The 24,500-nt window shown below is 46.1% G+C and overlaps 6 protein-coding genes across 6 annotated transcripts; 2 read left to right on the top strand and 4 right to left on the bottom strand.

Moving 5' to 3' along the window:
* Positions 1-1,022: 1,022 nt before the first annotated feature.
* On the bottom strand, positions 1,023-2,896 carry H6S33_013173 (uncharacterized protein; the record flags this gene model as incomplete). The annotated part of the gene is made up of 7 exons (XM_044844553.1): positions 1,023-1,064; positions 1,126-1,271; positions 1,324-1,754; positions 1,816-1,910; positions 1,976-2,237; positions 2,298-2,566; positions 2,639-2,896. 7 exons carry the CDS (start codon positions 2,894-2,896, stop codon positions 1,023-1,025), a joined length of 1,503 nt encoding a protein of 500 aa, XP_044694882.1.
* Positions 2,897-5,539: 2,643 nt separating this feature from the next.
* On the top strand, positions 5,540-6,191 carry H6S33_013172 (uncharacterized protein; the record flags this gene model as incomplete). The annotated part of the gene is made up of 6 exons (XM_044844552.1): positions 5,540-5,573; positions 5,631-5,641; positions 5,789-5,841; positions 5,918-5,939; positions 6,048-6,074; positions 6,129-6,191. 6 exons carry the CDS (start codon positions 5,540-5,542, stop codon positions 6,189-6,191), a joined length of 210 nt encoding a protein of 69 aa, XP_044694881.1.
* Positions 6,192-7,432: 1,241 nt separating this feature from the next.
* H6S33_013171 (uncharacterized protein) lies at positions 7,433-7,886 on the top strand (the record flags this gene model as incomplete). The annotated part of the gene is made up of 2 exons (XM_044844551.1): positions 7,433-7,683; positions 7,739-7,886. The coding sequence occupies 2 exons, from the start codon at positions 7,433-7,435 to the stop codon at positions 7,884-7,886; spliced, it is 399 nt and encodes a 132-aa protein (XP_044694880.1).
* Positions 7,887-8,600: 714 nt separating this feature from the next.
* H6S33_013170 (uncharacterized protein) lies at positions 8,601-12,083 on the bottom strand (the record flags this gene model as incomplete). Its single annotated transcript, XM_044844550.1, has 1 exon — positions 8,601-12,083. One exon carries the CDS (start codon positions 12,081-12,083, stop codon positions 8,601-8,603), a length of 3,483 nt encoding a protein of 1,160 aa, XP_044694879.1.
* A 74-nt stretch (positions 12,084-12,157) lies between these two features.
* On the bottom strand, positions 12,158-13,387 carry H6S33_013169 (uncharacterized protein; the record flags this gene model as incomplete). The annotated part of the gene is made up of 1 exon (XM_044844549.1): positions 12,158-13,387. The coding sequence occupies one exon, from the start codon at positions 13,385-13,387 to the stop codon at positions 12,158-12,160; it is 1,230 nt and encodes a 409-aa protein (XP_044694878.1).
* Positions 13,388-21,526: 8,139 nt separating this feature from the next.
* H6S33_013168 (uncharacterized protein) lies at positions 21,527-22,070 on the bottom strand (the record flags this gene model as incomplete). The annotated part of the gene is made up of 3 exons (XM_044844547.1): positions 21,527-21,626; positions 21,684-21,791; positions 21,853-22,070. The coding sequence occupies 3 exons, from the start codon at positions 22,068-22,070 to the stop codon at positions 21,527-21,529; spliced, it is 426 nt and encodes a 141-aa protein (XP_044694877.1).
* Between the last annotated feature and the right edge of the window lie 2,430 nt (positions 22,071-24,500).

Genomic DNA, 24,500 nt, shown 5'->3' with positions numbered 1-24,500 from the left:
CGTGTGCTCAAAATTCTTCTAAAGGTAGATTTTTTCTTTTTGCTAACTTGAGGTTTTGATGCTTCCTGAGGTGATCTTCGCACACCACAAGTAGCATGGAAAGACAAATATATTGGTGTATGACTGAAGTCGATTGAAAACAATATTTTATGTATCGGGTACAATCACAACCAGATTTGATTGCATCTTTTAAATCAAATCCAAATCGAATCAGTAAATCGCTTCTTTCCAATGATGAAAATCATGGTGCCCACTACATGCATTTGTCAGTGGCCCGCACGTACTAGAATCATCCGCCATAACTCATTATACCACCCTATAGTACTTGTTCCCAAGGTTCGCTCACCAAGGGCCCGTTTGGCCACCTGCTGAAACGGAGTTGTAGGAGATAGATATATACATGTATTGCAACCACATAACTCCGTTTCATTTTCTGCGGAACTCCGTTTTTTCGGAAAAGTTTGTTTTCTGACAGCCAATTTTGTAACTCAGTTAGGGTGTTGAAACGGAGCTTTTGAAAAGTAGGGGGTACTTACTTTTGATTAGCTCCGTTTCGCTGTTGTAGCTATCGCAACCTAAACCCCATTAAAAGTCGATGTTAATACATAATCAGGTCAAATAAACCCAAACCCCGTTTGAAAATGCTCTGTTTTGAAAAAGCTCTGTTTACCCTCGCCTAACGGAGCAGCTACTAAACAAAGTTTCGATACCTCCAGAACAGCCAAACGGGCCCTAATATTATCCTATAACAGGATCTACCTCCCCACGTATTAGTAAAATACATTCCCATCAGCCGGTAGCTCATTATTTCAATGTTCTGTCTACCCCGCTGAGATTCAGTGTCTGGAGCAGATTATGTTCATATTACCTGTGCAAGTCCGCAGCATGCCCCGAATGTTTTGATATATACACCAACATAATGTACAAGATCCGACACAGTCATAACCCTTTCTATTACCTATTGTATTTCGCAAAAACCAAGAATATGATCAGAACTAACCACCCCCTCCCCCGGATTCTGATTAACACTCATCCATAATCTTAACACATCCCTCAACAGTTTCCTTCCCGGAACACTCGTCAGTGCTCGTCTTTCTCCCAATCCTCCACATGGGAAAAACTTACCTTCATAACCCATAGCGCCGCCAGCAGCGCCCCAATTCTCGGTAACTTCCTCACATCATCCGGCACCCCCACTGGGCCTACCGTCCTCACTACTCCCATATACCTCCCCACAGGCGCCCACATCTCCAGCAGCGTGAGCCGCAGTCCTATCACCCCCTTCATTAATTTTAACCTCAGATACAACCTCTATTCACTCACCTGAACACAGGACCCCGACCACCGCCACCTCATTCCCCGCCTTCCCCTCGTCCACCAACCTGCTCAACATCCCTCTCATAGTGGCCCTCAACTTCATTCCATCGACGATATACTTGGTCGCCCCTATGCCGGCAAATCTCCCTCCTGTCTCGCCCGCACCATACTCCAGCGGCCAATCCACACCCACCCCACGGATCACCAAATCGCTACGGGCCCCTGTCCTCACATAACTCCCCGGGCCGGTAGTAGTGCGCGCCGCATTCAGAGACACTGTTGCTGCGTGGGAGGTCGACTCTTTCCGCAGCACGACCACGTCTGGCACTGCCCGCAGCAACAGAGCGTCGATCAGCGGCCCCCAAAGATTGATCTCGTACCAGCTCTCGAGCTGTGCGCTCTTGAGCGGCGCTGATGTGTTTTCGTAGAGCGCTAGCCTGGACCCGCGAATATCGCCGCTGTTAATAGCTACCTCCTACCCGCGGGGGAGATACATACAGCTGCCGCATCACGCCGTAAACCCACTCCTCTTTTACGCCCTGCCTTGGGAGCTCCCCAAACAGTGTATTCCGTAATTCCTTGGTTGTGGTAATCTAGTCATCCCGGCGTCAGCGTCAGCGTAGTCCGGCTAGTCCTAGGGGAATAAAGGGTAGCATACGGCGCTGTAGCGATCCCACACGTCTCCTACGCCATCCGCCCTGTCTGTCCGCCCTTCCAGCAGCTCAATGATCTCCTCTTTCGAGAATACTACAGACATCGCCGGGTCAGAGGCATCAATGATCCACATCTTCATCCATTCACTCTCCACCGCGGCGGTAGTAATGGCATCGTAGATGGCGTCTTCGACCACCTTGCCGGTTGTCAATGTCCATTTCCGCAACGGATCCATGGCTGCATAAAAAGACTCGAACTCGGCCAGGCTAGGATCACAAAAGCAACATTAGCATTGCGCAGCTGGAGTACGGGGTCGCGGTACCCACTACGACTTGGAGGCTACCCTCCGCCGCTTCGAAGAGACCTCAGGCAGTACCTCGATGTCATCGGCGGAGGACTCGGCAGCTTCTGCATACGAGGGCGGTAGCGGCGGGGGTGGTTCTGGTAGGTCGCGCGCAGGACGCTTCTTGGCTGTCTTCTTTGGCTTCTTCCTCTTCTGCTTCTCTCCCGCTGTCTCGCTTGCGGCTGCACCACCGGTGGTGGTGGTGGCCGTGTAGTCCGCCCATAGAGCTCGCGCAAGAGCATGGTCGGTCCCCTAGACACCACACCCGTCGTCCACCATCAGTACAAGCCATGCTGAGGTACTGACTGCTGCCCCAAAACACACCTGTTTATAAGCCGTGAGCAGCAAAGATGCGCACTCCCTCCTCCTTTCGGCGGCCTCCGCAGCCGCGCCTCCAGCCTGGCCATCGAGACTCCCTGAGGCAATTTCAGAGAGCGTACGGACATAGACGTCGACCACGTGCTGGAGGCGGAGGCCCTCCAGCTCTGCGGGGGGTGTTGTCGATGCGGCGAAGAAGCCCCTCAGGGACCAGGTGTCGGGGTGCGAGTTGAAGTAGGTTGTGGGGATGAAGAAGGGCTGCATTGCGTGTGTGTGTGCATGTAGTAGTAGAGTAACTACATGTGGTGGTTTGGGGGGGGGGGGGGGGGGGGGGGGTGATAGTGCGGCCGGGTGAAGATCGAGGGACGCGCATACGCGGTGGTTGACTACATGTAGATCCAGGCACCAGGACGTCGCGACGAGATTCAGCCTGATCCTTTCCACAGGCTACTGCATCTACCTCCCTATGTATGCACTGCGCCTGTTACCCAAAAAACACTCGGATATCTCACAGAAATTCATCCTCGTGTCCATACAATTGCCCACCGGCACCGCGCACAGCTAACAGCTATATATGCCAACCATACACATCGGCCTGTACGTATAGTACAGACTACATATTGCTTCCCCTGCACCCATGAGCGCGTCTCGATTGTGTATGTATGTAGATCCATGGACATGGACTGCTGCCATCCGCGGTACCTGTGAAAAATCCGGCAGAGTCGCGCGACCGAGTGACAGGCCATGATGGCATTAAAGCCCGCCCCGAGTCCAAAGGGGTGTGCGAGAGAAAGCGATGTTTTCAAGGAGCAGAGCGCCAAGGAGGCTACCGCTCAAAGAGAATGTGATGTGCGGCTCAAGTCAAGCCATCCCCTGATTCCCCCCGCTTAAGCCTTAAGGGCAGCAGCCAAGACACTGGTGCTGCTTACTCATCCACACGCCACAACCCCCGCTCGCCAAGGCTACCTCTTTCATCTCTCATCCCTGAACTCAACACCATCGCCACTACCAACCTCACCACCAACCTCACCACCATCATCACCACCACCATCACCACCACCATCATCCATCGCCAAACACCCTCAACGCCCCACGACATCAGCACCAGGCATGCATACATCTCGCCCTCACTCCCATCGCTCCCCTCTGCCCCCGACCGGTGGCCAACGCGCAAGGCTGGGCAGTTTGCCCGGGGCCGCGCGCGGAGGCTTAAGGCAGCTTGCCAACCCGGTCAATGGGGGACGGGGTGTGTAAGGGTGTGGGCTTGTGTTGTCGGTCTGGGGGCTACAACTTCCTTTCTTTCGGCAATATCCCGACAGCAACAATCACGCGAGCTACGGTCCGCGGATAACTGCCACCCCTGACCAGTGGCCTCCGCGTAAAGCTGGGCAGCTTGCCCGGGGCTGCGCGTGGGGGCTTAAGGCAGCTTGCCAACCTGGTCGGGGTGTGCGTATTACTGACATGTGTAGGTGATTCCACGGCGATACGCGTTCGTTTTCCACGCTCGATAGCGGCTACATTTTCGGATCAGTTTGTTGGGGTGAGTTGTTCTGCTTGTCTTGTGGTGGGGTTGGTGCTGATTGATGGTGTAGTCTTGGGAATCGTAGTACCGGTACGGATGGAATTGTGGGATCTTCGTGTTTGGGCAGGGACGGGCGATGGAGGTGTGAAGAGTGGTTTTGGACATTGGACTGGGATTTGGCGTTGGAGCATGTTTTTCTTTTCTTGTTACACAATATACATTTTCAACAAGTCAATGAAACAGGCCATCTCTTTTCTATTCATGCAAACAACGCTGCCGAATTAACGCGGACCGCACTACCACTGGATATACATGTATTAATGCAGTGGCCACGGCAACAAGGAGTTTTAACCAGGCACCGTGAATACCATTCCCAAGGTTATTTATACCAAAGGCATTGTTTAATTATACCGTGTCTACCTGTAGTTGGTAAATCAGCGTCGAGAAACCAATCAATACCAGTGCCTGTTTCCTGTATTGTATATCTAATTTCAATCACCTATTGACCACCTTAGCCAATTGGACTAGCTATCTGACTTGACATCGAAAAAATATGACCCGTGTGACCTACATGGCTCTCGAACCCCACCCCATCTCTGTTCAATCAAGTTGTCCTCTTACCTCGCACTGCCCAACAACCACCGCCAGACAATGTCGCATCAGTATACAAGCGGTGAAACTCGCAGCGATTTATAACCGTGCCAGTCATCATTGCCCTTGACTGTAATCAATAACCTACATACCTAGATGGCTTCTACAGCTTTGTGCCAGAGGATTTAAACGGGAGGAATTCCCTGCGCGGGGTCAAGCATTTCCGGGGCTCAGTTGAAAAACTACGCTAGCCTCTATCTCCTTCTCAACTTAGGCCGAGAGGTGTCATAACTTGACATATACCCCGGAACTCAATGCGCCGAATCTGTTGCTACCTTGAAAGCCGATATCCCATCCCGGATTGCTTACCTTCCCGTACGGAATCATACTTACGTCGATCTGGATAGAAAACGGTGCTAAAGAAATCGAAATAGAGGAAAAAGCAGACTGTCGTATGTTATCCATGTTTAAATCCCTTTAACCGTCCCAATATTCACCAAAGCGTAGCGCAAAATCTAACATAGAATAAAATACCAAATTTGGGGTCTTCTGAACGGTCAGGAATAGGCTCTGCTACAGAGGACCACAAGAACCTCCCACGCCAGACCATCAAGAATCAGAGGAAGCGATACGAAGCGTTTTGCGAAACAAGCTTTATCACTGCGGCGTGGGCGAGAGCTGCTCCTTTACTCAGCCATCGATAATTCGAGAATCTAGATGTCAAGTTGCTAGAATATCAACACACTTTAGGCCACCCTCACGCATCGTCTCAGATCCAGGGGACAAAAGAAAGGATGAATGGAAACCCCGGCCTCTCAAGATCAATTTGTCCGTGTATGCAGATCCGGCCACATGATTCACGATATCAGGCTAACGAAGATTCAGTGCTTATTCCGGTTTACCACTGATGATAGAAGCTCCAGAATCTCATGAATATTCGCCACTCGACCATTGCCCCGAATGTCGGAGACAGAGGGGTCGCCTGTGAAATTGTACAAAGTTGCCTATCTAAGTTTAGTTCGCTATGAATGATGATTATTCAGCGGGCCAGATTCATTGTTGCGAGCCTGGGAGCTTTGTCCGGTAGTATATATACGTATGTCACTCCTTGGCATGTATTTCTTATATAAGGCCTCTCTATTGAACTGTAGCCAACCAAACGGCGAGCCTAGGGGGAGGAGGGGGAGGGGGGCCGTAAGGCCCCATTAACTCGCTACTTGAAAGATCAGAATTCTATTCGCATAAGAAATATATTCATAGCCGATACATTGGGTGGCTTAGAACAGTACGAGGTAATGATAGGAAATAATGAGAAAATTCTTCAATGAGGTTAGTTTTTTAATCACTTCAAGATGTTGAAGTACCTATCTAATCGTTGAATAGCTTGCAGAATGTGTCTATGCGAAGGAGATCAAGCCTAAAATACCTATAACTTTGATGAGATAGGGTTTTTGATGGGGTGTTCCGCTTCTGAAAAGGTAGTTCAAGTTGTAAGACATCCACGTACTGAGGGTAGATTATTCAAAAATGAGGGTAGGGCAACGGATTCAGCACGGAATGGAGACGGATGCTAATACTCTAGTAGAAGGAACACGAGAACTATCTACTGTTCTAGAAGGAATATGTGCAGATGGATCGGACATAGATCCTATGATTATCTATAAGCGTGAGGAGTTCGTATCGGAATGGTTTGACAATTTCAGATATGATACACCAGAAAATATACTTTTTAGATGATCCTCAAATGGATGGACAGACGAGACGATGAGTTTGAAATGGCTGGAAAGAAACTTCGGCCCACACAGCAAGACAGCAGAAAAGGCAGAGGATGACTTCCGGTTACTGCTGTTTGACGGACACACTTCTCACGTCAACACCTCCTTCCTCACATATTGTCTCAACAACCGCGTTATTCCCTTCTGCCTTCCCCCGCATACAACACATAAGCTACAACCTCTTGATGTTTGTATCTTTTCACCATACAAACGTTACTATAGAAGAGAGTTAGAATTACGGTTTACAAATAAGGAATGCGGTGTTGGTAAACACAATTTCTATCAGATTATCTCGGTTGCTCGGCGGGAGGCATTTACACCAGAAAACATCCGAAGCAGCTTTTGGTGGACCGGACTTTGCCCTTTAGATTCCTCGATAATTCTAAGACAACTGGATTGGCAGACGAACAATAATAATGAACATACACTGCTACCTAGACCAAGTACTCCACTGCCGCGTAACAGAGCCGAATTTCTAGCCATCAATCCCGAAAGAATTGCGGTCACTAGTACACCTACAAATCGATCATCAATTGTTCATATGCGAAGAACAATTGAAAATTCCACTGCGAGTAATTCACCTTACTCCTGGCGCATAAGGCACTACTCAGTTAAAGGTTTCAACGCCGCAGAAAGAATAATCATTGAAAATGAATATTTAAAAGATGAAGTAAAGAATTTAAAAAAACAGTTGGATGATTGTAAAAAGAAAAAAAAAAAGCCCGAAAAACAAAGATCCCTAACCATGGTATTGGGTTTCTGGATAGAGAAACGTTAGATGAATTTGATAGAGAAAGGCGGGAGGCAGAAGAAGAGAAGAGAAACAAAAAATTAGAACGATTAAGAAAACAAATAGGAAGATTGGAAAAGGATATAGATATTCTTATTAGAAAGAGAATAAGGCGTCAATAGATGGAAAGGAACAATTGTACCATTCCTTTAAATTGGCATTCTCTAGTAAGGCTTGAGCAGGACGAGATTACAAAGACAAGGAAGTTAGAAGAACTCCGGAATCAAATTGCAGTCGATGTACCTATGGGGGATATACCCGCACCCGGCACTGTTGAAGAGGACGAAGAAGAGGAGGAGGAGGAGGAGGAGGAAGGTTCACCTGCACCCGCTTTCATTGTACCTCGAACTGTAGAATATGGAGAGGAAGGGAAGTGCGCGCACTCTCTACTCTTCTAGAATTCATTATCACTCGCTATAATTGTATAGTTCTTATTCAGAAATTATGGGACAACGCGTCCGCTCCTCATCAACCGTGGCGTCCGTGATTCATCAACCATGGCACCTCCCCACAATCCTTCCTCCAAACAGCTCAATGCAAGTAGGCGAGAACTGTCAGAGGCTACCCGTTAGATGATCATTGGCGCCAGACAGTGTGGTGTCACAGTCCGACATATTTCCAAAGTTTTTGGCGTTTCAAAAAGCACTGTTCACAACACCTGGACTAGGTTCAACTCCATCGGCAGTGTCTAACCCCAACATGTAGGGAGGCTCAGGAAGACAACTGAGCGTGATGATAGACGTCTGTATCTATCTACCCAGTGGGATCGCAGTCTCACCTATAAGGAGCTTCGTCAACAATTTGGCCTCAATATCTCGGTTAGCACCATCAAGCGGAGACTCAACAAATTCGGAATTCTATCACGGGGGCCGTAGGCGATAGACTGTGGTGCCAAGGAATACAACCTAGGAAGTGACGTAGATGTGGACGTAGACGTAAAGGTATACTTTGGCTATGGACTATGGGGTGGCTCTGCCTGGTATGATAAACCGGTTGGAGCCCTATGACGTAGTGTGGACAAAGAATAATATTCGTGGGATAAATACAGAGGTTGCGTAAGGAAGAAAGAGAAGAAGGAAAACAGATAAAAGCACGAGACAACACCCCCTTATATATCCATCCATAATCCAACGATGACTAATACCTTCGCGTAACAGAAACCCAAAGAACATAACAGAAATCCCCATTACAAATCCTAATTCCACTGCACGATACCTCCTTCCTTCATCCCAATTCATCACCTAGCCGAAATACATAGCTGCCGTTACAGACCACGCCCCCCTCTAAGGCCTACCTCCTGGTAGGCTTAGGCTTTCCTGGATAACGTTCGTGGAATCGTTTAACGATATCAGGTGAATGCTCAAGGTCCGATAGTGGTTGCCAGGAGGCTTCATCATATCCCATATACCGTACCAAATACTCAAATCTTCCTCTTCGTTTCCTCGAATCCAAGATATCTTCAACCTCCCACTCTTCCTGTCCTTCAATTTCAACTGGAGGTGGAGGTAGTTGTTCCTGACCGGGCAAGGGATCATTGGCTGCGGGCGACAATAACGAAACGTGGAATACTGGATGTATTTTAATCGAACGAGGAAGTTCTAATTCATAGGTATAGGGATTGACCATTCGTTTAATGTTGTACGGTCCAATACGTTTCCAGTCGAATTTCTTGGAAGGTCGTTTGGTTAGAATATGACGAGTCGATAGGAAAACCTTATCTCCTAAATGATATCGAGGAGCTGGAGTCCGATTCCTATTGGCTGATTCTTCTTGTATCCTTTGCGCTCGAAACATCTCTTCTTTTAGGAAATCTACTACATCCTTCATTTCCCTTGCAATATGATTCGCTTGATCCTCCGCCGTCGTTCGACCATGTTCCAAAGGGCCAAAAGTCATTCTTGGATTTCTTCCTGAATTGGCATAGAATGGGGAGACCTTTGTTGTTTCGGAGGCATGATTGTTTGTTGCAAATTCAGCCATTGGTAACATTCGAGCCCAATCATCCTGTTGATAGGAAACATAGCTTCGGAGGTACTGTTCCATTACGGCATTAATTCTTTCCGTTTGTCCATCTGTTTGAGGGTGGAATGCGGTAGAGAATTTTGGTGATATTTCCAATCGATCACAAAGCGATCTCCAGAATTCTGCAACGAACTGTGTTCCTCGATCGGATACAATAGTATCTGGTAATCCGTGTAACTTCCAAACATTATCGATATATAGCCTCGCTACTTCCCTTGAATTTGCCTCCTTTGTCGTTGGTATCAGATGCCGCATTTTGGTTAGTCTATCCACCACGACCAAAATCGCATTATACCCATCACTCTCAGGAAGATCAGTCACAAAATCCATCGAGACATCTGTCCAGGGTCCATTGGGAATCGGCATGGGGCGAAGTACTCCATAAGGTGCATTGTGTGATGCTTTGCTACGGGTGCACACATTGCAATTCCTAACATACTGATCGACAAACTTTCGCATCTGTGGCCAGTAATATTCTCGACTTAGGAGCTCCAGAGTCTTCGCTCTACCCGGATGTCCTGCAGATGGTTTGTCATGGTATTCTTTTAAAAGCCTTAGTCGAAGGTCATTGTCGTCTGGTACATATAGCATGCCTCGATAAAGCAGCCGACCGTTGTTATCTTCCATACATTCGGCAAGTGAGATTTTGTTTGAGTGGCGTATCCCATTTCGAAGCATATTGAGGACCTTGTTTGGGAGACTATCCACTTGGTAAGCTTTTGAAAATAACTCTTCTACAGTGGACGCTCCTTCAGCGGATTCATTTGACAAAGAACCCGCGAACAAACTTAGCTTGGTATCCAAATTTTTTCGCTTCAGAATCACTTGACTCTGATGCGTTAACCGTTCATCCCCCTCTTTAGGTAGGTCACCTGACCTCCTAGTCAATGCATCTGGTTTTGTTCCTTGTTTTCCTGGCCGAAATTGTATAACGAAATCAAAACGTGAAAGAAATTCCGACCAACGGGCTTGTCGACGGTTTAATAGCTTTGTTGACATAAAATATTCGAGGTTCCTATGATCGCTGAGGACTTCGATTGGGAATTGTGCCCCTTCCAAATGATGTCGCCATTCCTCAAAACATCGTACAATTGCCAGAAGTTCTTTGTCATAGATTTCATAGTTGCATTCCGCAGGGGAATGCTTCTTTGAGAAGAAAGCGACTGGATGTAGGATTCCTTCGTTGTCACGTTGGGACAGGATTCCAGCAGAAACATAGTCGGATGCATCGGTTTCTACCACAATTTTCCGATCTGGATTGAAATGAGCTAGTATCGGTGCCGTTGTAAACATCTTTTTCAAAGTCTGAAATGCCTCCTCCCTTTCATCCGTCCATTCAAATTTAACGTTTTTCTTTGTCAAAGCTGTAAGCGGGGCAACAATTTTCGAATATCCCAAAATAAACCGTCGGTAGAAATTTGCAAATCCTAGGAATACTTGAACATCACGAACGTTTGTCGGTGTAGTCCATTCCAAAACATCGATAACTTTCTTTGGATCCATTCTATTCCCATTCGGAGTAAGGATTAAACCAAGATATTTTGTTTCCTGAACCATAAATTCACATTTTTCAGGTTTAAGGTGAACATGATTTTCATCAAGTACCTTTAGAACCTTCTGAATATGTTCTTTATGTTCTGATAGGGTCTCGGAATAGATAAGGATATCGTCTAAGTATGCTGTTACGAATTGATCGAGGTAGGGACGTAGAATATCATTGATCCAATGCTGAAATGTGGCAGGGGCATTAGCTAATCCAAACGGCATTACTGTATATTCGAAATGTCCATATCGAGTCCGGAATGCTGTTTTCCATTCATCTCCCTCCGCTATCCTAATTTGATTATATCCCCATCGTAAATCCAACTTAGTATAGTATTGTGCTCTTGACAACTTAGCCAGGGTTTCTTTCAACAATGGTAATGGATATCGATTTTTGATTGTAATCGCATTTAGGCCTCGATAGTCAACGCAGAGTCGAAGAGTTCCATCGCTTTTCTTTACGAACAATATAGGTGCTCCAGCTGGTGATTCACTGGCTCGAATAAATCCTTTGGGTAAATTTTCATCAAGATATTCTCGTAGTGCTTTTAACTCAATTTGAGATAATCCATATATAGGTCCATATGGTGGTCGTTTACCTTCCTCTAATACTATCTCGATGTCATGGGATGGTCGATGTGGTGGGAGAATTGAAGCATCGTATTCTTTAAACATATGGAGGCGATGGTGAAATTCCTTTGGTACTAGTTGTTCAATGTCGACAGTAGTTTTTTCGGTTGCTGAAACAATGACTGTATGGTGTTCTGGTAGAGGAATTGAAATACCATGGACAATAACTGCAGTTCCACTGAGTGAACAGTATTGACAACAGCCTCGAGAGTCAAAAATAAGTAGATTTTCCTTTGGTCGTATTGTAACATCATGACGTCGCATCCAAGGTATCCCCATCACAATCGGATAGTGTCCTAACTTCGTCACAAAACATGGCACCGTCTCCCGATGACCATGAATGTCTAACGAGACATCGACAATATGGGTAATTTTTCCTGACTTGATAGGCCTTCCGTCTATAACGTCTACATGGCGAGGTATTTTAAGGGGGGTCATTGTAAGATTGTTGTGGCGTACAAAAGATTCATCAATGAAAGCATATCCTGATGCTCCGGTATCAATAAGGGCGTAGGTAGGTACGAAAAAACTTTTATTTTGTGAAATCGAACAAGTTACTACAAGTTGATTTCCATCCATTTCCTCCTCTGATACCGAAAAACCAGAAATATGCATCCTAGAAAAATCCTTAAATGGTCCCTGGGCTAAGCCACTTAGTGCAGGGACAAATCTTTTGCCGACTCATTATCGCTTCCAGCATTTTCTTCCACCGTCAATGCTGCTCCTCTCATAACAGGTCTCCTTGGTTGATTTCCAGTTGCCCTCGCTTGGGGGCAATCCCTAACCATGTGCCCGACACCTCCGCAATAGAAACATCGGCCCTCAGCTAAGCGGGCATTTCTTTCGGCAGGGGTAGGGCGACGACGTCCTCCAGACAGATCCATGGGTACATCACCTCCAGGACGGAACGAGGGGTGATTCTCAGTGGCAGGTGGGTTGGCAGCAGGGGCAGCGGGACGGGGAGCAGGAACAGGATTTGTTGGTGGAGGGCGCGGAGCTGGGGTCGTAGTAGTAGTCCAAGATTTTTTACTACCTCGCTTAGCTTCCGCCGCCCGTCGTCGGTTATCCAACCGTTGCAAGAGTGTTGCACAACCATCTACCGTTGCAGGAGTCTCATGGTGTATCATCGATTCGTCCAGTTCCCCATTAATTCCTTCCATCAAAGCCTCAATCCGAGAGACTTCATCCATACCCGACTCAGCAGCATACCGTTGAAACTCAGCAAAATAATCGGCAAAGGTTCGAGTGCGTTGTCTGATGTTCCGAAGATTTCTTCTAGCTGTACGCATTCGATCGGGGTCTCCAAAAGCTGTATCCAGAATCTCATAAAACCGTATCATAGAAGGTAAGGCAATACCTTCTTCTCCCATGTACTGTAAAAACTGATTGGCAGCAGCACCTTCCAATCTGCTGAACGCGTACGATAACTTAGACTGTAGTGTAGGATAGCGATCGATATTTCCCAGTAACTTGATTTTCATTTGTTGCTTGAATAAGTGTAGTCTTTCTCGATCACGATCCCCCCTAAACACATCGGGATCTGGGAGTTTCTCCGACCGATAGGTGGTACCTGTAACTGGTGGCACTGGAGGTACAGGTGGAGCATTGTTTCCAATAGGTTCTTCGTCAGGGGCCACAACCTCAGTAGCAGTTCGTTGAGCTCGGGCAGCAGTAAGATCTCGTTCAAATATCCTTCTTGCCCTCTCAGCCTCCGCCTCTATCTCCTGTAAATCCATTGCATATTGAATAAGACCATTTTGACACTGTTGAAGAAGCGCATAAGCTTCAGCTCCGACAACATGATCGACCTGTGGATGCGCTTCAAAAAATCTTTGGAGGTTATCGTTGAGTTGTTGATAATCGACATGAACATGTTCCGACATTGTAGGCTATGGTGTTGTATTGGTTGGCGATAGAGGACGCAACCTACGTATCACGGGGGCCGTAGGCGATAGACTGTGGTGCCAAGGAATACAACCTAGGAAGTGACGTAGATGTGGACGTAGACGTAAAGGTATACTTTGGCTATGGACTATGGGGTGGCTCTGCCTGGTATGATAAACCGGTTGGAGCCCTATGACGTAGTGCGGACAAAGAATAATATTCGTGGGATAAATACAGAGGTTGCGTAAGGAAGAAAGAGAAGAAGGAAAACAGATAAAAGCACGAGACAACACCCCCTTATATATCCATCCATAATCCAACGATGACTAATACCTTCGCGTAACAGAAACCCAAAGAACATAACAGAAATCCCCATTACAAATCCTAATTCCACTGCACGATACCTCCTTCCTTCATCCCAATTCATCACCTAGCCGAAATACATAGCTGCCGTTACAAATTCACAAGTATATTAAAGCCAAAAGACCCCTCTTAACACCATTACAGGCTCGGGTACGACTGCTGTAGTGTATTCGCCATCGAGATTGGACGGTCGCGTATTGGCGACTCGTAATTTGGAGCGATGAATGCAGTGTTGAGAGACAGTCAAATCCGTTAGTTGAGTGGGTGTTCCGAAGTGCAAAGGAAAGATGGCTACGGGAATGTATCAAGGGGGTGGCAAAGTCTGGAATAGTGAAAAAGATGATATGGGGGTGTTTTGCAGGTGGTCTCAAAGGCATGTGTGGAGATATGAGGGTGGACATGGGGGAGAGTGTGACGGCAGAAGTCTATATCAGAACATTGGAATTCTACCTATTAGATTTTGTACAGGAACTGCAGGAAAGAGGCATAGATCCAATCTTTATGCAAGATAATGCTAGAATTCATACGGCCGGAATTACTAAGGACTGGTTGTTGGAGAAAAATGTTGAAATTCTACAAGACTGGCCCCCATACTCACCAGATCTCAACCCTATCGAGCATGAATGGGTACAGCTAAAGACACTCTATTACAAACACTACCAACACCTAGCAGATGATACCTGAGGCCCAGAGGTTCTAAGACCTCTAATGGAAGATGCTTTAATTCACTGTTGGGAGTTAATACCTGAGAGATTGTTTGAGGCCTTAGTAGAAGGGATGCCAAGAAGGATTGAAGCTGTAATCCGGGCAAGAGGTTGGTATACAAAGTATTAGACATAACAGATTTCATTATTATATACTAGACAATATAATTACAAAAGGCCGCTTCTTAATAGCTTCATTTGATGGAGTTCTATGTGGGTTCGTAATGCTGTAGTCCTGGTTCGGGACCGTTGCTATGAGGCTTGTCCCGTGATTTTTGAGCTCGAGCTGTACAAACCTCGAATACCCGCTGTTATTGAAAATCCCTTGATATCATTGGCTGCACATGCAGGCCCAGTATTACTAACCTACCAAGCCTCGCCACCCCCTCCGTCTCGCCCAACCCTCCATGCTATATCATTTAACAAATGGAACTGCTACTGCCATATTGGGATATCATGCATGATTCTTGGCCATTTGATGCACGATTCTTAGCAGTTTCGTCTTGAGTCTCATCAATCCTTGGCAATCCTCAACAATCCTTGGCAATTTTACCTTGAGCCTCCTTCAAAACCTGCAATTTTTTGGTAATGAAATGTAAAAATATGTAGCTAATAGTTGATAGGGCTTTGAGATTGACTCAGATGTTAGTGTTTTAACAAAAACAATCGTCTTTTTGATGATCACATTCCCAGGTGCATCAAGTATGACCTCTTGCCAAGGATTGTGGACAATTGCAGACAACGAAGAACTGTGCATCATTTACTGGTCACAACAGACCTCAGACAACAGATATTGGACAGCAGTTGCTTGACATCAATGCCAAGCCTTCGTATCAAGAATACTGCCAATTCTGTTTTTTGGTTCTGGCTGAGGCCTTACCGTATCGAGTTTCATTCTTGCAGATCCACTGTGATAATTGCCTATCAAGGTGACGATTTTCACCTTTTCTGCAAGCTCTCCGCTTGGCAGCCAGCCCTATGCACCTCATATGTGTTTGACTCCAGATCTGATGTCGAGTAATGCCCTATATAAGCTACTATCGAGCAATTACAATCAATTCGTCAACGGGAACTCCAAAAGTAGGAGGGATCATCAATGGCGAGAGATGAATGAATAATAGAGTAGGTACAAAGGACCTCATCCCTTCTTGTTCCTTCAACACCCTTCCTCAACTCCGCCATGACTTGACGAAGAGCGGGGTCATACCTCCTCTAAAGACTTTGCTTAGGCTTCATTGCCAACGCCAGTCCTTCCTCTCCCTCCTTCTTCCCTCTGGGGATAGCCTCCTTCTCAGGTACAATGTACCCTCTTGGCCATCTTCTTTCCAGGTTGAACTCTTCTTCTCTCTCCAAAGCCTCCTCCTCACCCAAGAACTCGATCTCTTTTCTCTCCTCGGGTAAGACATCCTCACCAAAAACGTGAAGATAGTGTAGCCTATGAATTTCATAGATCGATTAGTGAATACACTGGGTTACGAGGAGTTGGATTAGTCAGAAAGATTCTATTGAGTTCTACCGGGTTCTGTTGATTGTTAATGTATGAGTCACTTTGGATTTGTCATCGCTGGGATTTCCTTGGGTATATTAGGGGAGTTCGTTCTCATTTCTTGTTCTTTTCCGTTTCTTTCTTTCTTTACGCAACGTCTTCTGTACCTACGCTGTCTATTACTGTACAATATTATCTTCCTCTTCTTTACTCGAGAAGACCACTGCTTCGCTGCTCCCTTGTCTCGTTGACCCTTACCGATGCTAGAGTCCCTCAGGACCCCTATTGCGAGTTCCCACACCGACCTCTACTACCCTCCTCGTACCCTGCAGAATACTCGCTACTCGCCTCCTTGAGAACTAGACTGTGGAAAACAGTAAACATGGCAGTTTCCCTGCTCTCAACAATCGGACCGAGCCTCAGCTAAGTTCTGCTAATCTCTCTCTACCAGCCGGGTAGCGGCTAAATTCTTGACACCGGCTCAGCCCCAGGGGAGGAGTTCCCTTTCGATATTACACTGCATTCGATTGCGGACCCATCAGGTGGTACAGCTATATTAGCCATTTGGTTACTCTTTTATCTTTCCTTTGTTGTATTTTTCGCTTTGTGGAAGTCAGGGGAAGTTTCTTGTCGTCTGCTTTGTAAGAAGATGTGCGGTTGGTATCAGACCATAGTTACTACAACAAGGCACTGGGTAGGGAATAGGAGGGGTTTTGTTCACGCCATAGCTCAAGCTCTATGCGATATTCATGTACCCAGAAACAATAGGAACTATGAAACAAAAAAAAAAAAAAAAGATACAAAGAACCTAAAATATGATCCACTCCAAAGCCACCACCCCTTTCAAGTGGCGGGACCTTATCAACAAATGAAACAGTTGAATTGTTTGGCTATCGCACGCGTCCACGACCTTGATTGAGTTGGTCTGTTATGGAACATTCAATTTTCATACCCTTTTCTATCACAATTTACTCCGCCAGGAAAATAAAATATGCTAAAAATAGTGGTCGCTCTGATTAGTCAGCTGTATTAGAATCGACCAAAGTACGAGTCATACTTCATGATTCATTGTTTAGCTTGATAATATTTTATAGCTATATACATGTATATAACTGGAGCGATCTATACTGGTTTGGTCCATTGTGTCACATTTCTACGTCACTCGTTGGATTGCTCCGGAAGTTTCAACATCTGTGGTCGGCAATCTAGCTGTGCTCAAGATACACAGCCCATAATAAATTTATAAGGCATGTGGATCTCCGATCGACCCCGGATCGCCTATCCATCCACAGTACCTACTCTGCATTAGCAGTCGAAGCAGTGCCACACTTTTAAAGGGCAGTGGAACCTACATAATTCCATCATACATAAATACAACCCATCTGGCCACCTGTCGCCACAGTACCAACATTGTCATCGCCGTGGGCAGTCGTAGCTGACAGCAGAGTCGACCCGCCTAGCGCCTACGACTTGACATCTAGACTGTAGCTAGTAGATAGGCCCTCCGGTTGCACTCCGCCTACCCCTGTACCGGAATTCCAAGCCTACTTGCTTGACAGCTGTCATAAGTCGCTGTACGACCACGTGCACTCCATATATAGCTAGTTAATTCTGCGTTCATATTAAGCTTGCTTGAGCATTGACAGTATACTCAGTGGGGACTAGCACGGTGAATGGAGACAGAGAACTGAGGGACGACAGACTTAAATGAGGTAGAGTAATGTAGTAATGTAAGATATGTTTTCCATTGTCTGCCAGTTAAATCCTGATACGCATACATAGCGCTAGCAGCACGATTGATATTTTGAGGAATAAGAGTACTACGCCTGTGAGGGTAAGTCTGTAGAGGTTGCGGTGACACACAAGCAAATATTCAGAAATCCTCTCCCAATACACCGCCACCTGTCTATAGACTTACCCCTACACACGTAGTACATACATGTAGTGACTCGTTGTGGCGGGGGACACAAGATGTGAACAAAGGACCTAAAGATGAGATGAGAGGTAAGGCAGAATTTTTACAACCCAGAGATAGGCAGCGAGCTATTTCTTTCCTCTGATGTGAACTCACCACATCAACGCTCAAGGAATGTCCGTGGCTCCATCTAGCTGTAGGGCCAAAATGGAGGCTCCCCAAGCACAAATATGCTGTTTAATCCTAACCCTATCCCTTCGTCTGACGAAAATACTGACCCCCCCCCCCCCCCCCCAAAAAAAAAGCAGATTTTTGAGAGATAACGGGATGTGTTAGTAAAGCTATAGATTTCGACCCCTTATTATAGGGTGGGCAGCATTGCCAGACGAAGGGATACCAAAGTCTGCTCAGAGAATGTTCACGCCAGCATAGACCGTTGAAACCCTGGTGTGGGTTTCAAGGTGAGAATATATTTGGTGGGTGTGGGCATTACAATGAAAGGCTGAAAAGACTTTTTCAAATACTCTGTTTCATAGCTTCAATGGAGTTCTCTAAATTGACTGATGGAATTTACAAAGAACGAGATGGAGTTATTCCGTTACGAGCGGGCCATCAGTGCGAGGGGAAAGATTGATGTGCAAGGCTTTGGCTTAATTAGTTGCATGTTGAGTCCTGACAATTGTGACGCCTCGCTGGTATAGCTTGTGGTCTGGGGCATCGTTCTGTTCGAAGCTATCGTGGAGAAGGGTGCTAGGTTACGAATTATAACCCAAACCTACCTGCTAAGAGATTCTATCCACGGGTACAGGGCACACACTATATACGACTCTCACGACCTGCACCTAAGAGCTCTGGCATGCATCATAGGCAGCGGGAATGTCATAAGAATCGTTGTAGGCGAGGTTATAGGACGCCTGGTCTTAATTATTAGTTTTGTTGAAATAGGTGAGTACTTTTGATTGAGAGAGCGCTTGCCGTCCCATTAGCCACGAAGGTGACACGATAGCGTCTTAAATGAGCGTGTATTGTACTGTCAAGATTTCATATCATTGTGGCGGGATGCATGTAACTCCATCAATGGGGAGTAGATCAGGCAGAGGTAATTCGAGGATGTAAACCAATAGTGTATCTTCTGCCATAGTCGAGAAGTTGAATATACCAAACAATTCAACCAATCGCTAACCAACACACCCCGTAATTAGAAGGTTAATACGGTTGCATGGGAGCATGAGGGATCATCATCATCATTATTATTATTAGAAAGTTAATAACAACAATAGCACGCCTTCACAGATTATCACTCGGGTCACGAGTGAGATATCACGATTCATGCGAGATTTACTCCCACGCGACGTATAGTACTTGAAAGGACTACATAATTACCCCTCGGCTATTACGCTTAAAGTAAGCGATCATGAGCCTAAGTATACTATGGAAGAGCGCGGTCTTGGTGAGCAAATCTTAATAATATAAACATGTGTTCGGTGAGACAAGCGGGAGCGGTGCAAAAACGCTTCTCCGAGCCGAAACCTCTTATCCTGCGATAAGTACCACAAATATTCCGGACTAGTAGTAATTTACGATACTGCTACCGCATGGAACCATTTCGCCTTTCATGAACCGCCAATTATCTATTACAGTCAACGCTCTGGAGGAAACCTGGGCGATTAGAAGACGAGACGGGACTAGAACAGGCCGGAAGTCTCAAGCCTTTTTAGGTTTTTTTCACAACCTAATTTCATTGTCCAGCCCCCTTCCAAAAAATTAGAATTTTCAATATTTACATTGGTTAGGATGATTGCAGAGCTTTCCTAGCACAAAGGTCATATGACTGAAGGTCTCGAGACTTTAACGAGACTAGCCCATTAGCTCGAGATTTTCAAGACTCTGCTCAAAGGATAAAGGGCAAGATAAGACCCCCCAAGACTCGATTCGTCTCGTACCCATCACTATTAGAGGACGAAACATCGTGTTCCGTCCTATTTGGACCCCTACCGTCTGCATAACGGCATAGAGTATTGCTTTGATGGACCTAGGTTCTATGCTAATCTAGCTAATCTTTACTGTGTCCAGTAAGTTTAAATGCTTCGGTTGACAATTTGAATACCATCGTATACCCTTCTACTCTGTGAAGGGAAGAAAAACATGAATATTCGAGTACAGATACAGCTCTTACAATAGCTTACCAAAAATGCCACGAATCGGCAACAGATACCGCAAAAACTGATCTTCATGCCTTCCCCGAGTAGGGAATTTTTAGACAGAGGAAGCATAGTTCAGCCTTACCTGGAATCTGGATGCTCCACTCCTCCGCAACGCCTGATGCTGCAGATCAACGTTCCTATATGTATTTATGACCTTCCTCTCTGTAATATACTTCTCCAAACCCTTTTTTAGATACTTACACTAAAAACGGTCTTTTATATCGGGATACCAAAATCAATCGTGCAGCAAAGTACCAAATATCCCATAAGAGCACGTACGGGATAGAAAGGAGCGGTCCAACACATTGAATCTGGTCATATTGCGAAGTTGCCACTTTAACCTTTCCCGTGTCGCTGCACAAGAGAATGTATAGAGTGGAGAGCTGCCCTATGGCTGCAAGAGCCTCTTCGAGAGCGTTGCATTACTGAATGCTCAATGTTGTATGGAGCGGCGTCACAAATCCGCTGCATGATATATCGGCGTCATATAAGCACATTGAAGCTACGCTTGGAGTAGGTACAAGTGACCTTCTGCTCATCAGAAGACTAATGTTCCTTGCTTTTTAAGCGTTCATATGAGCATGCGGAGTACAGATATGTTGCCTGCATATTCAGCTCGGTTACTCCCGTTGTACATTATCTCAGCCCTATACAGCTATTGCCACTTAAGGGAAATTGAGAGTCGAGGGTTGAGTTTCACAGCTCTGGAAAGTCCTGGGTAAATGTAAGGTTTTCCGTAAATAACTCTGATTATTTGCGTTCCTAATATCAACGGACGACGGATGCATTATTGGTATTTATCAATGAACCATGAATTTCGCGACGGATCCACGGAGCGGTGGGGGCTCTAGTGGTAAGACAGAATTGGGCATATTAGACGCAAGGAGACCATAGCTTTAGGCGGGGGCGGGCGCTGGCGCTGGCATCATACATATCCCCCCATCAGGCGAATCAGCGAAGTTCAGTGACCTTCGGGGCGCAAGAGGCGGCAAAGCCCTTCAGCCCTATGGGGCTGAGAACCGTGCGGTAATTACCGTATCTACGATCTACCCACAGTTGTATACTACGAACTCTGAAATAAACCAACCAGAAGATGTAGTCTCATTACGCCAATCTGGTAAAGAGAGTACGTTGTATATTTTTTGCCATATACATATGCTGCCCTAAATCTACATGTACCTATTGATACTTGTTCTTAACCCCACAGCAATACAGCAAGTTTCATAAAATTAGGCTCGGTCAGTTTCACACACATACAGTGCGACTCTTCAAACTCTAAATTGGTAGGATATTTAGGAAACTAGCTATAGGGCTAAAGGTTCCGAATGAGTGCCTGAGGAGGTAATTACAATTCCCCAAGTGGGTAATATTTTGAGAATCATACTATGAGCGTAAAAATCGACCAGGCCTAATTTATGAAACTTGCGCAACTGCTTTGACGAACTGACGCCTATATGGAGTCATCCTCACAATTCCTGTACTTGGAAATGCTTTTCCTCGCTTGTAAAGATCGGCCCAGGAGCACCCACACACCAAGCACTTGGGCCCTTCTCGTAGATCTCCCCCCTATTGTCCATGTCAGTCCAATTACATTCCTACCCTCACTGGGACAAGCAAACATACCTCCACACCCCACCACAAACCTCTGTACTGTCCCCAGGACACTTGAAATTACACTCACTCATCGCGGCCGATGTTCCGTTGTTGATAGTACTTCCGCAAAAGCACTCTCTGTTTCCACGAATCAGGGGGGCAGAACCAGGCGAACACAAGGGGGTGGAGGAAACCATACCGGCCATTCTCGACAAGTGCATAGTTGTACGCGCTGCATCTGGCCAAGCATCGCTCCACAGTTTGCTCGTAAGCGTCAGTCATGATGACAGACCCGAGGAGACGATTTGGAACATCGCGATCGACAAAGCAGCCGAGCGATGACCAGGCCCAGCTGGCTCTGGTGCGGGCGGTGGCAACTGTTGTGAGCGAAAGGAGAAGAAGAACGGAGACATGCATGTTGGAATTGATGGCGGTCGAGGGGATTGGAGACTTGTATATGAAGAACAAAGGTGCGGATGAAGAGAAAGGTACGGAGGAGAAGGGACCCTCCCCTCTTTATAGTGTCGCTGGAGTGCGGAAGTAAAGATGAGCTCGACTTGTACACACGGCCAAGCTCATTTTCTACCAAAGTACGCCAGCATAATGAAATCCTGAGTCCGCAACGTAAATGCCGAATTAGAACATATTGCCTATTATATGGTTGGAATTATAAGAAGGAATTAGCGGTACCAACACGTACAGGGGTTTTCAAGCCCCGTCAAAGAAATTCGTATGACATTACTAGTTCATTGGTGACCTCCCCGCCAGTTGAGTGCATTGAAGGGCTCTCTGAACGCTTGGGAGCCCAGTGGCGGCAGATACATGTCCTTTCGTACGTCTTCACCAGCCTAGGGCAACACTTAGGTGATATCTGAATTGAGGTGGCTTTCAGAATCCTTCATGGTTGGAGTTATCCTCATTCAATCATATATTCGTCCCTATGTGGGCGTGGGTCACATTACCCATCAAGGTGTCGACGTGCGCAAATCAGATAGTATTGCGCGTTGCCAAAATTAATTATAACCGGACCCTCTGCTACAACCACCCAAACCAAATAGCCACAATAACTAAGTTTTCAAATACCTGCGACTGAGCCCGTATTAAAACCCGAGATAATACAAGCATAGAGATCGCAGATATAACACCTCTTATCCTCTCCGGGTGTAGTCGTGTTGCAAGGCGATTTTGAAGTTGCATCCCCATACTAAGTTTGGTTGTAACGCAGTGTCCGGCTAATTTTAGCCACTCGCAATACATATCACTGGAGGACTTCCCGTAGGCTATAGAAGCTGTTCTATTCCTATTTTTCTTCTATTCGATAGGATAGAAACAACCAAAAACAAAAGTGGTTTCCCGTGGATAAACAAAGATCTCTCTGTTCTATTCGATCACTAGTCCAGTTGTGCAGGGATTGGATTCGTTGTAACGAGCAATAGAAATCATATAGAAGGAGCAAACCAGATAGAACCCACCCCCTCGAGGGGGGGTCCTAACGATAGACAACTGGCTGTGATAGAAACCCCATGTTCTATCCGTTGCAACCTCGAATAGAACCTAAATAGCGATAGAACAGCTTCTATCGCCTACGGGAAGTCCTCCACTTTCGAAGCAATAGAGAGAAACGCTGTACATGAAACTTCAGCGAATGGGAATTCCGGGTTACCCTATATATCGGTCATATACTCACTCGTTAATAAGGCCTTCTTAAGGCCCGGGCCCGACTACCATTGAAACGCATTCGTACCATGATATATTGGACGATGAACTACACCATACTTGAGGGAAAGATGCTCCGTATCGAGCTTTGAGGTTCACCGTTTTAGCGTCCAAAGTGCGACATGGAGGCTGAGGTCTTGCTGCGTCGCGGGATGCAGGTCTAATATGACAGTTGTTTCTGTATCCTGATAGAGGTACGTCTGTGGCAATAGAAACCACGACACAATTGTCTTGGCACATGTCTTATATAAAGGGTGAGACAAATATTTGGACTTCGAGCCTATTCTGGAATTGTGGGTCTACGTTTCCTTCATTGGTACGATCTGGCGTATAATTGTCCTTCCAACCAACCAAGGTCGGCCCTATCCAACGGTGAGAGCTCCGGGTGAAGTTGGGTTAGGGTATTCGACTTTCAGCCGATATATGATAGTGCCACATTTCTGAAGGGTTTCTGCCATTCTATTTTTTGTACACGAGAATATGGGTCAAGTTCTCTTGGTAACAACAAATGAAATCTCGGCAAGCTTCATAGTATTTGTGAATACCCCTCAATCCCGCTAGACCTACTTATTTCCTGTATGAAGGCTCATCAAGGGCAGGTCAAGTCCTAGGCTAGGGCCTGTTACACGCTGTACGGTCTATGTTTGTCAACTTCCTAGATTCGAATCTTATAACTCGATTTAGCCTAGGCCTACCACCCAAACATTGTCGTGAATGGCAGCACGAGGAGCACTATCTGTTTCATGAATTCAGATTTACTCCAAATCCCATCATAAAGAGTCATTGCTGTCTCAGGGTACTTATCAATACTCTTCTTATCCCACAACCAATTCTTCATTCAAACATCTTCACTTCGTGTTGCTGCTCCAACGCCTAGTACTGCCGCTCATTGCAATTGTCAACTCAATCTTTCCATTTCCTTCTTTTTATTCTTCTCACATCCTCACTATATTCTTACCAATATGTTTTATCCACGTACCATAAGACCCATAAATACCATACCATACGTTCTCGCAACCTTTTGCATCTTCGAAATTGCGCTATCTTCCTCCTCCTACTCCAGCGCCACCTCCAACAGCCCCAACAAACGGCACCCCATACACGGGCACAGTACCCCTCAGCACCGCCACG

This window comes from Morchella sextelata, assembly GCF_020137385.1.
Source record: "Morchella sextelata strain SCLS chromosome Unknown scls_9, whole genome shotgun sequence".
Classification (NCBI taxonomy): domain Eukaryota; kingdom Fungi; phylum Ascomycota; class Pezizomycetes; order Pezizales; family Morchellaceae; genus Morchella; species Morchella sextelata.
Note: the sequence above shows the minus strand (reverse complement) of the source record. Positions and strands in the feature narration are given on the sequence as shown.